Raw genomic sequence first — 16,443 nt, forward strand, 5'->3', positions numbered from 1 at the left:
CACCATATAACCCAGCTATTGCACTCCTTGCTATTTGTCCAAAAGAACTAACATCAATATACTATAGTGATACAGGCACACCTATGTTTATAACAGTGTGATTCACAATAGCAAAGATATGACATTTGCTGGTAAATGGATGGAACTGGATAATATCATGTTAAGGGTCAAATGTTTTGTCTCATACGTGGAAAATGCAGCAAAATAAGTGGCGGGGGGGGGGGCAGTGGGACCCCATGAAAATAGAAGGGAGAACAGTGGTATAGAGGATGTGGGTTGGGGGGGGAGAAGGACAGGAAAAGGGAGGAGATGCAGAATGAAATTGATAAAATTATATGATGTACATATATTAATTAATATACCACAGTGAATTCTACCTTGATGCGTATCTATAAAGCACTAAATATATAAGTAAATAAACAAATAACCTGTAGAATAGGGGGAGGAGGAGGGAAGAGAAAAGGAATAGAAGGAACACTGGAGACTAAAATTATATTCTATACATTTGTGATCATGTCAAAATTAACCCAACTTGGGGATGGGGTTGTGGCTCAGTGGCAGAGTGCTTGCCTACCATGTATGAGGCACTGGGTTCGATTCTCAGCATCACATGTCAATAAATAAAATAAAGGTCCATTGACAACTAAAAAAATATTTTAAAAAAATTAACCCAACTGGGGCTGTGGTTGTGGCTCAGTGGTAGAGTGCTCGCCATATGCGAGGCACTGGGTTCAATCCTCAGCACCACATAAAAAAACAACATAAAAAGACAACTTTGCTGCACACATGTTGGAAATGGAGTTCTTTTTTTAAAGGTGGATAATGTGTTCTGGATAGATATTGGGAAGCCTTAAAAAGTATCATAAGTATAAAAATGTGATCATTTTAATAAAGTAACAACATTGTAATAATTTTTTAAAATACTGTATAGTGATTATTTTTTACAAAACATATTATTGTATTTAAAGTCCAGTCACTAAAATATGATAGGTTCCTTCTAATAGGAAATATTTAGTAGCAGTAAATCAAATATTTATTAATATAATTAGGGATCTACAGGAAAAATGCCTAGAGCCTTGATCAAGCTAAATCAGAGAAATTAGACCTAATTTCTGAGTAAAAATAATATTAAATTTTGAAATTTACAATTATTTCATTGCTTTTCTAGATGTATAAATATTAAAATGTGAAAAATGTTATGACTAACTTTTAAAAACATATAAGGATACTGAGACTCTCTTTATGTATTTTCTAAATGGTTCCAGAACTTTTTCTTTTCTAACTTGTTCCCAATCACTTATAAGACATTTGTTTTTAAATAGAGATAGATGATTTATTAATTGATTTTAAAGTGATATTTATATTTTGCTTTAATTTCATTTTTAAGTAAAAGACACTTACCTAATTGTATATAGATCAAACTTATTTTATATGCACATGAGTAACTCATTATAATCCTATGATGAATTCCTTTTTAAAGCAAATATTCACCCTTTATTTTATCTTTTGTGTAAATATCGAGTTTGCTTAAAGCAAGATTTGCCTGGATTAAAGGTTATGTTCTTTGGGAGTACATTTACACTTTGAAATTTAGCATCTGTTGTTTTATAGGAAAGTGGCTTTAACTCTAGGTTGAGATAAATAAGACATTCTAGATCAATTCTATTTCTAATTTACTGTTATACCCTTAGGTAAATAAGTTTAGCTTATGAATGTCTTAATTTTTAGTAATAGAATAGGCATAAGTATCCTTTCTTATATATTTTTACAGAGTATGTAAATAAAATTCAGAGAGGTTGTTGAATTAGGTATAAGACATATCAAAATGATGGTGATGGTGTTACTTTGTATCATAAAGAATATTTCATTTTTCAGAGCAATTTTATATGCATTGCTGTTTTTAAGGTTTTTACTACCTTCTATAAAGTAGTCATTGCAGGTATTTCATCCCCATTTCATACATATCTTGACTTATCCAAAGTCACACGCACTAACTCTGTTCAATGAAAAGTCAATAAAAAAGCAAATGCATTAGGCAACTTGCTAGCCGTGTGGAGGAATCGTTTAGGTGCATCCATTAGCCCTGATTTGTCTGTAGACATTTAGGAATTAGAAGGTAGTTGTTGGATGCAAAAACTCACAGAATGAAGTGCACATGTTCCACATTGTACTATTGGGAAAAAATTAATATTTATTTTAAATACTATGTGTTGGTTTGTTAGTCTTGTTGTATATCTGCACTGAATATCATGGTAGCTTCTAAACCACATGTGCCTATACCACTAGAAATGTGGCTGTTCCAACTGAGTAACTTAATTTTTAATATTACTTTAAGTAACCAGATATAACTATTAGCTACCATTTCAAATAGCACAGATTTAGACCATTTTATGTACATAAAACCCACTATTAAGTTAAAATAAAATTGTGCTTTTGAGTCCAAAAATAGCAACTTATTTCAAACAATGAAAACCTGGATTATAAGCTGCAATATCAGTTGTCTTCTAAAAAGTATGATTTAGTAGAAAAGAAATCAGTGGAGGCGGGCAGGAGGATTAAGGAAGAGTGAAAAGATTATTATAACTTTCTATCTACAGAGCTTTTAGTTTAAAAAAATGATCACTTCATAATTTCAAACTACAACTGCTCTACTTGAAAGAACACTATAGTATACAGGGGCTCAGTAGGTGATGGTGGTTCCTATTACCAGCATAGCCCTGGTGAGGATTAAATGAAGTAATAACATGTCAGGCTTAGTTCCTAAATATGCCTCTGTATGCTAGAGAAAGAAGTGAACTTAGAAACCTCAGTCCTTAAGTGTCTCAGCCTTGCCATTCTTTGCAGTTGTTCACTTTCAAACTATTCTGTACTTTCTCCTCCCAGATATTTCTTTCACTACTAGTCTCCCTGTGAACATCTTCTGCAATCTTGATTCCAGTATAATTAAATATAAATAAACATCCTTACAACTCCATTCTTTTTCAGGGCATTTTATCTTTATATAAACTTTCTTTATCTTTATATAAACTTGACTTTCACTTATAAGGACACTACTAACTGTGTATTTTCTATTTACTTACTTTTTTCCTAAAAAGCTAATAAGTCAATTATTTTCCCAGTATTGTGCTAGATTCTGGGAACACTAAAAAAAAAAAAAAGAAAAAAAATGAACTTTCACCTCCAAGAAAACATGCTATAAATTGAAGGTGGTGATAGAAAAGTGTCATTAAGAACAAGAAGTGTGGAGTCAGACACCCTGGATTCCAATCCTTGCTAGCTTTGTGACCTTGAATAGCAACAGGACTTTTTTTTATTATGTGTCATGGTACCCAGCACATGTCAAACATTCACTGGTGGTAGTAGTGCTTTTACTCTACTTCTATTACTACTTCTACCACTTCTATCACGGTTTCTATATCTACTATGCCTGTTAATCTTATCATTCTCCCTTTCTCAAGGACAAATTTAATTTATTATCAGGACAAAAAAAACATCAACAGTATATGACTGCTTTAATGGGAATATGTATAAAGACGTTGAGAGCATACAAGAAGAAGCGTCTTAATCTGCCAGGATAAATTAGTCAGGTGGCTGGCTCATAAGAAGTAACCTCCAGCTTTCTCACATTTCCATAGTGATGAATACAGAGGCCATAATTTTTTTCTACCACATTATTACCCCATCTAGACATTCCTTTTTTACTCCTAAGCATGATTTCTTCCTTGTGTGAAATTCACGCTACCACTTACCTATCTTCATTTGCCCTCATCCTTGGAGAGTTTTGACACCTGATTTAATCTTCATCAATTTGTAAATATCCTAGTTGTTGACAGCATACATAATGTTTGGAAGGTACATGGGCTTTCAAATCGAAATTTGAACCAGCTCTGCTACTCAGTTATGAAATCTTTGGCAAATCGCTTAATCTCTTTGAACTTAATGTTTTATTTGCAAATGGAGATGGTGTCTGTCCTGGGGTTAGTTTACAGATTAAATGTGAACAGTGTGGCCTTCAGTGAGGGCTCAGTAAATATTGGGAACTTACTCCTGTGACCCTGTGGTGAGGCTTGGATGGATCATTATATGCTGGCACTCAGCAGTTTATTTTCTTTTTTGCCTCCAGTGTTCATCTGCTTGCCATTCAGTTACTCCTCTGGCTACTCTTGAATATAACCATGACCCAGAACTACTCTAGCAATGAAATTTTAAATTGATTATATAATTTTCTTATTATAATCTAATATTCTTCCAGCTTTTTTTCTTCCCTTATGTTCACTACCCTTGTTAAATCTCCTCTTCAGTTTCCCTCAATCCTGTTGTCTATCTCTCTCCTCTCACTTGCCTTGAAAGCTTAATTTCTAGAAAGCGTGGATTACAGCCTACTTCCCCATGTCTCCCTTCATTCACATTCAACTATGGAATTGTAATCCTAATTTCTTCCCACTACGGCTCCTGGAACTTCTCTAGAAAATGTTACCAGTGATTCCTCAATTTTGTCAGTTGCTGTTAGATTTGATTTTTCTATGTTTAACACCAATGACCACTCCTTTCTTAATTTTTCCCTTCATGGCTTCAGTGATATCACTCACTGCTCTTAGGTTTTGTTTGTTTGTTTGTTGGGTTTTTTGGTGTTTTTTTTTTTTTTTTTGCCTTTCTGAACATTATTTTCAGTCTTCCTACTCATGTCCCACTAGATAGAAAGAGAAAAGTATAAGCACACAATGACAAAGAAGGACAGATGGTTCTGCTGACAAGAGGTTTTCCCCAGTTTCTAGAACTAGAAAGCAGTTGGAGGGTTTAATGAACTCAACAGACTGAAGGAATGTAAACGTATATGTCTGCTGAAGGAGATGCTAATTTGCCCCTCTTGTGCCCTAGAAAAGAGAACAACAAAAGTAGGTGAGACATCAAGCTAAATCAAGAAAGTAAATATTTCTCTCTTGAGAAATTTACCAATCCATGAAGAAAAAGATAATAACCTTTGGAGGTTTCCTCACAGAAGAAACTTGGGAGATTGTCCTGTAGATAAACTTAATCATTGCTTTTCTGGTCAGTTTTGAAGTACTTTTAAAATATTGAATGGATAATTTTTGATCTACAGGTATTTGAGAAAAACCTTCAGTATAAGGAGAGACCAAAATAACCAGGAAAAGTACCTGTTCATCAAATTACATCATTCAAATAGATTAATAACCTCTTAAAAACCAAGTATACCAAAATGTTAATAGTAAAATCTAGATAGTTGATAAGAGTTTTTGGTTCTAACATTCATTCAATTTTTTTAATATTTTAAAATTTTCTTCATAAATTTTGGGGAAAATTTAGTGAAAGAAATGAAAGATAAAAGGGCAGATAAAGGGGTGAAAGGAATCAAAGATTCCTTTAATATATGAAGAGACTTTCCATGCTCATGGATTAGAAAATTCAATATAGCAAAGATTTCAGTTTATCCTAAAATGGTATTCAGGTTTAATGCCACAATCCCAGCAAGTTGTGTGTTGTGTGTTTTTCGGAGGTGAAGACAAAATTATTTTAAAATTTATATGGAAAGGAATTAGAATAGCTAAAAGAAACTTTTAAAAGAGAATAAAGTGATAGAAATCATGCTGCTAGATTTCAAGTCTACAGTAAGGCTATAATATAGCTATAGTATTCAAGACAAAGTAATATTAGTAGGGGGATAGACACATAAATCAATAGAACAGAATAGAGAGCCCAGCAATAGACCCACACAAGTATGGCGAATGGATTTTTTTCCAAGATGAAAAAGCATAGCCTTTTCAATAAAATTCAAAACTGTTCTTTGGGGGAGGGGGGTCTTTTTAAAGAAGCTACAGACTCTAAGAGAAATATTTGTATACCACACATCCAACAATGGAAAATGACCACTGCAGTAGACAGTGGAAATAAACTAAGAAACTGTGGGATACAGAAAAGTAGGTCCAGCAAAGGACAGAAATGACAAAGGAAGTTCCACAGATCTGGAGCGAGAGAACAATGAGAATAAGTAGGCAGAGATACTGAGAAGGAAACTTCTGGGAGTGAAGCAGGAAGGAGGGTAAAGAATAGATGCATACCAAAGATTTTTTTCATATTTGAAAACTAACATTGATACAGATGTGACACTTCTAATAAAAGAAGGCTGAGGGGTACATGGGGAAAAAATATCAAAGGAAGAAAAATGAGGCAAATATCAACTTCAAGAGAAACACAAGGGAAACAGTGGCAAAAAATATTCACATCATCATAAATTGATTAATCAAAGCAGTATTCTACTTCAAAATAGAAAGTTGGGAGTTAAAAAAGAACTAAATTTATGACAAAGGAAAATCAAACCATGACATCTAAAAACCAATTAATTAAGCAGTGTCAGGATACCTATATTCGTTCAAACTGTAGCTTTATATTTCACAACAGGAAAAGACTGAAAGAGTTGACAATGTTTTTTTTTTTTTTTTTTTTTTTTCTGGACAGAGCTTTGGAGTCAGGATAGATGTGACAAGTGACTGCTATTTTAATCTTTTTAGTTGTGTTTTTTTTAACTAATATATGAATTGAGTTTCAAATTTTTTTTCTTTAAAGCAAAAGGTGTGCACACTCTCCAGCAGAAGGGAAATATCTTATGCATTGATTAATTTGTTTCCAATTAATAATCAACCCAGATGTCATTTATTAATACCAGTAATTGTCAATTCCCATATCAGTGGTAGAATCTGTCCCGCCAAGGAACATCACATTCTATGAGCTTGAGAATGTTACATTAAGAGCATAGACAAATCCTATTATTGTAGAGGCTGTTTGTTCTCAGTTTTAGTACCACAGAGGATAGAGAATATAGAGTACCAGGAAAGATGCCCTTGCATTGTAGGCCCCTTGCCCTTCTGCAAATTGGTAGGGTGAAAGCACACCTTGAGCAAGTAGCACAACCTCTAGACCTTCAGCTCTGTATCTGGAGCATGAGAACAACCTTCTAAGATTTTTATGAGGATAGGAAATAAGACATAACATGTGTCTAAAGAGCACTTAACAAAAAAAGATATTTGGTATTTCTGTTCTTGAAATCATGAATAGCATCAATAGTAATACTAGTATCCTTGCCTATGATAATAGGTTTTTAAGTGGTTAACATGCCAAAGTGTCTCTCAATTTCCTAGTTCTTGATGTTTAAAATTAGTTTTTTGGTAGAATACTGCCATAGAACTGGGCACATAACTAATAACAATTCCCATTGAAAGTGTATAGCCTGATATTGAGAGCCCCAAAGGCAACTGATGTAAATGGGTTAGGTTGGGCCATGGGAGAAAGGAAGGCTTCAACTGTGCAGTAACTTCTGTGTTTCTAAATTGTTAAACTTGTTCTCTGCCAGAGTTCTAATTGTAACTGAAAGAAATGAGTCTGAGGTGCTTTCAGCTGATGGGCCATAATTCCCATCAAGGGTTTTTTTTTGTGTAGTCCCTGGGGGCAAAACTACAGAATATAATATTCTTGTGTTTTTAACTTTTTAATATAATTCTTATAATCAAAAGGTCACAATTTGTTGTAATGATGCTATAATTAAGTTGTGGTAAATGATAGCATTTATAGATTTTATAACCAGAATTGATTCATAAAATGAACACAGTTCCAGCAGTTTATGTTAACGTAATTAAATGAAAATGTAATTCTAACTCAGTTTGCTTATTAAATTGAAAATTACTGGGTTATGAGCACTCTTACGTTTCTGTCAAAATTGGTGTAAGTCTAGAATTACATGAAATATCCATTAAAATAAAGCATATTTAAGGCTCCATTGCTGGCAGTGAATAAATTTCTTAAAGCACCTGCAGGTTGATCATGTGAGATCATGAGCCTTCAGTTAGGCCCAGCTAACTCCTCTTCTCTTTCCTCTGCAGCCATTGGTTTAGCCCTGCGGCTAGGACAGAGCATGGCCAGGTAAGGAATGTTCTAATCCAAAAGGAAGTTAGTCTATTTCAAATATTTATCTATCTCCTTTCAGGGTTGTAGATTCAGCTTCATGAGAAAGGATATAAATTCCTAGCTTATTTTAAAAGGAGTTAATTGTGCCAGGGCTTAATACACTAACCAAATGGGCGATCCTCAGTAAGCATCCGTTTTCCCTTACTGCCACCTTCCTGAGTCACACAGATGACCTCCATGGAAAGGCCCTGGAATTCACTAACTTGTACAACTTCGCTACTTAAATGGTTTTCACAAAATCAAGGTGTCCAAACAGTATACATGCCTAAAAATTTAATTTGTATTGAACTTAAGATCAGCCAGCAAGAGAATATTTTTATTGAAGTTTAGAAGGTGCCAATAATTTCTTACAAGTTTACATTATATCTGTAGATGAATTTCTTTTTATCTCTTATTGGTGTATGTGACACTGCAATGATTAGTTGACTTAGCAAGAACTTGACATTCATTTCAGTTGTCTTTGTAGAGAAAATAAGTCTACTTTTTTTGTCTCTTGAATGTATTATTTCTCTCTCTAAAGCATGCTAAGCTAACTTAGGACTTAAATTTGTGATGAGTTTTAAAGCATTTACATTTGTGGGTTGGAGTCCTTATAAGACGTTTTTTCATCATAATCACGAAAACTATTTTTTCATTGGTCAATCCATAAGAAAACACATTTTTAAAATACCTGGGAATGATAGGAAACAAATGAGGTTGTTTTTTCTGTAGGATAGGATGGGAGATTGGTAAAGTATCGTGCTTGATAGTTTCAAAAACATTATTCTATTGGTAATGTTTGATGTCTTAAATGGTATAACAGGTTCAAACTTGAATATAATAATCATCATGCCCGTGATTGATAAGAGGTACCACATAGTTAATTATAATATAAGCTCTATTTCCTAACACACATGAGACTGTTAGAAGAACAATATCTTATAAATTCAAAGTCAGTTGTAATAATTTTGTTATTTGCCTTTTGCTATAAGTTATTTTCCCCTTTAGAGATACTTCTCACATTAATGTAGAATATTTACTACTATTAATTTGGAAACTGCAATCACATCTCTGATGTGTTTGTCTTATTATTCATAATATAAAAAGTAGACTTCCTGCTTTCATGGGGGTATCCCTCTACATGCAATGCTTACAATAAGTTTCTCCTTCTAGTACCGATATTAAGTTGCATCAGGATATATTTTATCCCAAAATATAATTTCTTTAAGCTCATTTTCTGCCTCTTAGATCTTGAGAAATACTGATATGGTAGTATAAATTTATGTTCTAGATTACTTTGTAATCTAAACTTTGGCTTCCTACCATACTTTATTCTGCAGATAAAAATCAATTAATAGCCAGGACTGGGACTGTAGCTCATTGGTAAGAGCAACTGCCTAGCACATGTGAGGCACTAGGTTAATCTCTAGTGCCAAAACAACAATAACAGCTAATAGTTAATAATTTATAAGGAAGAAAAATGACTGATTTTTTCTTAACACCTCTGTTTTCTAATCCATTTGAATAAGTGTTAAATCAGGCCTGCTTGAATGTTAGCATGTTTCACATTTTTATCTTGACTACATAGGTTATTAATTAGTATATATACACTCAAAATACAACATTTTTGAATCCTAGAACAATGCTCTTAGGTTCCTTCAAGCCTGTGGCTACAAGATCTTCATCAACTAGTCAATACATAACCTTGTTTTACATGTATTTCTGCTTCAGGATACCTGATTTATTATGTAGATTATTAATTCATTGAAATTGAACTCATGGCCAGCTACACTATGACACATGCCTAATGCAAGACTTATGTAGTGCACATAGCTTTTCTTTTTAAGGCCCATTTTAGTGTTCTAAACAGAACTTCAGCACCACACTTAATAGCCATTTAAAATGAGGATATCTTCAAAAAGAAAAAAACACAAAAGTTCAAGAAACAGATCATAAAAAAATCTCTTGTTTATACTATGAGAATTGAAACAAGAAGACAAAGTGATAGCCAGAAACATGAATTTCCAACAGCTCAAAGTTTTTACAACTTTGTGCAGGACTACAAATGGCTGCAAAGGTATTGATTTTGCTGTTAAAAATAAATTTTAATAAGTAGACAAATTCACAAATATGGAATCTAGGAGTAGTGAATATCAACTGCACGTATATGTGTATATGTAGAGAAATACACCCTGTCTTACATTTTGGGGAATAATAATTTTTTAGTTCAATTAGACCTAAATTCTGTAGCACAGTAAAATATTGCCAAACATAAGTTCAAGGGATGAAGTACAAAACCATGAAGAATTATGAAGTTCTTCAATGTATTGTTGAATGAATATTAACTTTATCACTCATTATCACTTTTTACTTTTCATATACCAGCTTATCAACTTAGAGATGAATATCATCTTTATCACTCATGATCACCTTTAACTTTTCATATAAAAACTTGTCAACACAGAGTAATGATTATATTAACCCCATTTCCCTTAAAAGTCACCTCTCACTGCTTTCCTCTGCTTGCTTTAGTGTTTAATCTCATTTCCATTTACATTCTACAGAGTGATCATACCTTCATTTAATAAATAACTCACCTGTCACTATCTATCAGATACTCTCTAATTTTACAAAAAGATATTATTCCAAGACCTCCTAACTTTGATAATTTTACAAAAAAAAAAAAAAGTATGTTGATGGAAAACAGCATATCTTTTCCCCTAATATGGTATAGTGTGGGCAAGAAAGTAGCAATTATAGCATGTTAGTAAATGTTGTGAAAACCATAGAGAGGGCACTATAAAGATTACAAAAGAGAAATGACAATTTGGTTGAGGAGGGGAAGGACAGAGGAAGAGGGCACCATATGAAGCACAAGTGCATACACATGCATGTATTGTCTGTGTGTCTTTAAATTCTAAGGCTTTGCCTCCTTGAACATCTTATGGTTTGACATTTTGACTGAGTTTGCAAGTACCTTAATGAGTCATAGATCATAGGTTAGATATTATTTAGTTCTTTTAATGTTGAGGACAATGAAAGGCCAATTGTGAAGAGACTTGAAATTATTTTGCAGATTTTTGAGGAATTACAGGAAGGAGGGCTGCCAATACAGATGCTCCGGAGCTTGAATGCCTTGTTCATGTCTGGCAGCAAAGACAGGAATGCTGTGGAATAAGAATTCCACCATTTGCTTCTTTCTCTTGCATCAGGGATTTGAGACTTTTAATGATTTTGTACAAATATCATGAATAGCCACAGAAATTTTTAATTCCTATTCTGTAACAATAAAAACCATTACCCACAAAAAATACTTTTCCTGATTTAATTCAATAATTTTTTTAAATTGTGTGCCTAGATTTGCATTTATGGATTCTAATGTAATTCTTATATGAGTCATTTTTTTAATATACGCCTGCAGGTCACTAATAAGGGAATTGTATCTCCATTTGGCCTAAGTCCAGCAATCTGAAAGTTGGAAGGTAAGAAGCACTTCGCACCATATTCAGAAGTTCTGTTTTTAATCAGAGATGACATTATTGAGTCAGAACCCTGAAAATGACCTCACTTGTGACACTGATAGGAGTCCAAGGAAACATAAATCTTACCTATAAGAATAATGAAAAATTTGTCAAAATCTGATGAGCTGTTCTTGCTTTTTAGAGCAAGGATCAAGGATTCTTGTTTCTTTTATTGTGAATTCATGCCTGATTTCATTTTTTAGCACCATTTTGGGAATCTCAAATACAAACATGTTCTCTGTTCTGGTAGCACCCTAGATTAATTTTTCCATGATTGCCCTTTAAAAGACCTACATTCATGTATTAACATGATAAATTCATAACTCAGAGATCTGAGTCTATATTTTTATCAGAAATCAATTTTAAAGATGCAAAGATACACCCAGATTGATAATTTTATTCCTAAGGTGAGATAATTCTGTGATGACTTTTTTATGTAGACATATTACATGAAGTAATTCCTATATTTGTCTCTTTTTAAATAAAAGTCTATCAAAATTTTTAGGATGAAAACACATTCATAGAAGATGTGTTGGTCTTCTGAGGTATATTGAAATGTTTATTTGGATTGCCCTTTTCAAAACTTAATTATTTAATTTTATTCTAGAACATTGTATATGGGATTTTCAGTTCTGTGAATTGTTGTAGCACAAACCTTGGAGAAAGTGTTCAAGTATTTTTTATCTAAAAAATCAAAAGAGTTAATTAATTACCATTAATTTAAAACAGAAGTAGAGATTTCATCAACTTCTAACTATCTGTGTCACAAATGTTGGTTTGTATATATATCTATATATATTTTAAAGGCACTAGACTTAGAAATGCCAAAGTAATTAATCAATTATATTTTCAGAAACAATTTAAGTATTCATGGTACGAAGTGTTTCTAAATTGAAACACTTTCAGATTAATGGACTTAAGATAAATGGTTGCTGTTTCTATACATAGTAATAATGAGGTATGGCTTCAGCTACATATCAAATACTCAATCTCATTCCCTATTTCATTACCTCTTTCATTCATGCATTCATTCAACAAATATTTATTGAGCGCTAAAGATGTTCTGGATATAGTGCCAAACCATGGAGATACAGGCAAATTGAATAACTGAGGCAAAGGACCAGAGATGAGCAAGATGAGCACGCGCATGGTAAATGTCCCAGCTATAATCCCAGCAGCTCAGGAGGGAGGGTAAAGCCAGAGGATCACAAGTTCAAAGCAAGCCTCAACAACTTAGTGAGGCCCTAAGAAATTTAGCGAGATCATGTTTCTAAATAAAAGTTTTTAAAAAAAGAAAGGCTGAGGATGTGGCTCAGTGTTAGTTAAGCACCCTTGGGTTGAGAGAGAGAGAGAGAAAGAGAGAGAGAGAGAGAAAGAGAGAGAGAGAGAAAGGGGGAGAGAGAAATGGGAAGAGAGAGAGAAATAAAGAGGTTAGGTCAGGTATAGGCAGAAAAGTTTAGAGATATAATCAAATTAAGAGGGATAATGGAAGCTTTTGAGTTTTATGTGAAGAGAGTAATAAAGTCAGATTAATTAATTGTAAAGTGTTTGCATTGTTGGCAGTGTGAAGAATGGATTAGGTGAGAGCAAGGTTACATGTAGGAGGCTATTTGGGAGGCTATCAAAGGTGAGAAAATGATGGCAGCAGGAATGGGAAGAAGTAGATATTTTAGAGAAATTTAGGGCACATTTAGTTAGTCAGGACATTCCTGAAAGAACGAACCATATTCTTGGTGAAGTAATTAAAGTCTAGTGTACTTAAAAATGGCCAAATAAACTGACAATTCCAAATGATTTATTAACAGTTCAACACAGTGTTCTTCAGTAAAAGTTACTGATACTGTTCAATCAATACCCACTAAAAACCAGGCTTATTAATTATAGTCATAGTCATCATAATTGTTGCATTTAAGTCATACTCTCAGCATTTTTTATGTTCTGGTCTCATAGCACTTAGCATTTTACATGGTTTATCTTATTTAATAATCACAACAGCCTGAAGGTAGATGTTATGTTTATCTATATTTTCCATTTGGAAACTAGGGCTTTGAAAGGTTAAGCACTTTGCCTATGGTTATACATCTTGTAAGTGGTAAAATTGCTATTAAAAGTAATGACTTATTAGCTACTGGGGCAGCTAGGATTAGAATCCAGATCTATCTCACATTATTACTTTTAAGACTTCATGTATGTAATGGCTAATTTCAAATATGTCGTATAATTTTTTTAGCTCAGTCTTCTCTATAATCATGTGTCTGCATAAATAATATATGCTACAATTTGAGTTAACAAATTGTAGAGAGTACTATCTTTTTTATTTTTTTCCCCCGGTTAGGGTAAAGTAAGTGTGAAGGGAAGTGAATGGTAAGGCTTTTTGAAGAGGCAATCAAATATAGTTTTTCTATATAATATATTTTACATATTTCCAACCCAATAATTTATTTAAACAAGAATGGTTTGAGTATGTTTACTTACCATGGTATGCCAGTAGGTATCAAGAAAATAATATTAACTCATATCAACTTAGGGGAAATAACCCCCAGAACTTCTCAGCTGAATGCAATTGTAGAGGCCGTTGACAGGAAAGATTACATTACTTTAGCCAAGGCTACTCCAGAGAACCAGGAACAGAACTGAGTCCTAGACTTCCACCTCCAGGCTATGTGTTAACCAACTGTGAGAGCAGTTTAGCTGTCAAGGAAATAACTAGATTGCTGCTCTCACTTTTTTGCTACAGTGAATCTGGCATCTCTAGCAAAGGTAATTATCTTTAAGAGAAACCAGTAGAAATAAAGTGATACAAATGAACAAATTATTGCCTCTTTGAATAAAAAAGGATATTTTTCTCTTTGCAAAATAATATAATGAAAATGTTTTTGTTTCTACAACTTTGTCTTAACACTTTGTATAGCATCAGCTTCTGAGAGATAACCGAGCTGAAAGAGGACACAAGAAAAATTGTTCTGTGAAAACAGCTAGCAGGTAAGTCGTTTAAAATCACTTTTAATTTTCATCACTAAATCATGAGCCTTTTCTCTCTCTCTCTCTCTCTCTCTCTCTCTCTTAATATGAATGTGGTAAGTTGTGGTTTAGCTGCCTTTGGTTCTCAAAAGTTGGCTTACACATTTTACGTATTGTTTACCAGAATCTATTTCAGGATCACTAGTAAAGAATACAAAGATAACATTTTATTTATATTATTTAAAGCTTTAACGTACCCTGTTGTACAACTATTCTCTATTAAGAAGCCAACTGTTGTCTATAGGAGCAAATGCAAGTCCTACACAGCATACATACCTCATTTAGACACTTAAAACTTCCCTAAAATAAAATCAGATAATTCACCAACAGTGAGAATCAACATAAACTAATGAATTTTCCCCTAAGAATATCAGAACCTAAAATTTTAAGATACAGTTTATTGATCACTATGGACGAAGTGTTTATAGAAATAAAAGGGGGAACAACAAATTACTCTTAAATTAACCAGTCACAAGTGAAAAAATAATATTGTTAGAAGTGAGAAGTATGACTGATGAAGAGATAATTAGTGAAAGGGAATATATATCAGGAGAAATAAGCCAAAATATAGTAGGAGATGGAAAATCAGAGTAGTTAAGATAAATTTAATCAGATTCCTTGATGCAAAGTACAGAAGAACTGAAGAAAATTGATATTTGAAGAGAGGTTGACCAAGAATTTTCAAAACTAGTGAACATTGTAAATCCAAAAATACAGATATAATAAAAAAAAATCACAGTGAAAACCAAGTACAATAAATAAAAATAAATCCACAAAAAATAGTGTACTCTAGTATAGCAAAAAGAAAGGGAAGATCTTTTAAAATTTCAGAGAATAAGGACAAATTATCTATAAAGAAATGATAGCAATAAGAAGACCAGGAGATATTGGAATCATCTTCAGGATACAGATAAAAAAAAAAATTCACTGTCATACCAGCACAATGTACCTGGAAAACTTATCTTTCAGAAAACCTTTCAGGTGTGAAGATGAAATAAAGTCATTTTAATATTTTTAAAAACTGAGACACTTTACTACCAATGAAATTTTGTTAGAATTTTTAAGGCTGTATTAAAAAAAAAAGTGATCTTCTAAGGAAATTTTGAGACGGGAGTATGACTCGGACTATTCCCTAAAGACCTTAAAAGAGCGTACTATAGGGATACTGCTACATCGATGTTCATAGCAGCACAATTCACAATAGCTAGACTGTGGAACCAACCTAGATGCCCTTCAATAGATGAATGGATAAAAAACATGTGGCATTTATACACAATGGAGTATTACTCTGTACTAAAAAATGACAAAATCATGGCATTTGCAGGGAAATGGATGGCATTAGAGCAGATTATGCTAAGTGAAGCTAGCCAATCCCTAAAAAACAAATGCCAAATGTCTTCTTTGATATAAGGAGAGCAACTAAGAACAGAGCAGGGAGGAAGAGCATGAGAAGAAAATTAACATTAAATAGGTTCGAGAGGTGGGAGGGAAAGGGAGAGAGAAGGGAAGTTGCATGGAAATGGAAGGAGACCCTCATTGTTATACAAAATTACATATAAGAGGAAATGAGGGGAAAGGGAAAAAAAACAAGGGAGAGAGATGAATTACAGTAGATGGGGTAGAGAGATAAGATGGGAGGGGACGGGAGGGGAGGGGGGATAGTAGAGGATAGGAAAGGCAGCAGAATACAACAGACACTAGTATGGCAATATGTAAAAACGTGGATGTGTAACCGATGTGATTCTTCAATCTGTATACGAGGTAAAAATGGGAGTTCATAACCCACTTGAATCAAATGTATGAAATATGATATGTCAAGAACTATGTAATGTTTTGAACAACTAATAATAAAAAAAAGTGATGGGAGTATGAATACTAAATCAATGAATTGATAAAAATAAATAAAGGAGACCCTCATCATTATACAAAATACATGTATGAAGAT

General features: G+C 33.2%; 1 protein-coding gene across 3 annotated transcripts in view; it reads left to right on the top strand.

Moving 5' to 3' along the window:
• The window catches only part of GPATCH2 (G-patch domain containing 2), a 176,393-nt gene that overhangs the window by 114,411 nt on the left and 45,539 nt on the right, over positions 1 to 16,443 (top strand). For 2 of the 3 annotated variants that reach the window (XM_081299013.1, XM_081299014.1), the window contains 2 exons: positions 7,893 to 7,932; positions 14,389 to 14,459. In XM_081299013.1, coding sequence (XP_081155139.1) covers positions 7,893 to 7,932; positions 14,389 to 14,459 — 111 coding nt within the window. Of the gene's footprint in view, positions 1 to 7,892; positions 7,933 to 11,377; positions 11,439 to 14,388; positions 14,460 to 16,443 lie in introns of all 3 variants that reach the window. The other variant, XR_014022621.1, reaches the window with a different exon arrangement.

Source organism: Spermophilus citellus, assembly GCF_964194105.1.
Source record: "Spermophilus citellus genome assembly, chromosome: 6".
Taxonomy (NCBI): Eukaryota; Metazoa; Chordata; class Mammalia; order Rodentia; family Sciuridae; genus Spermophilus; species Spermophilus citellus.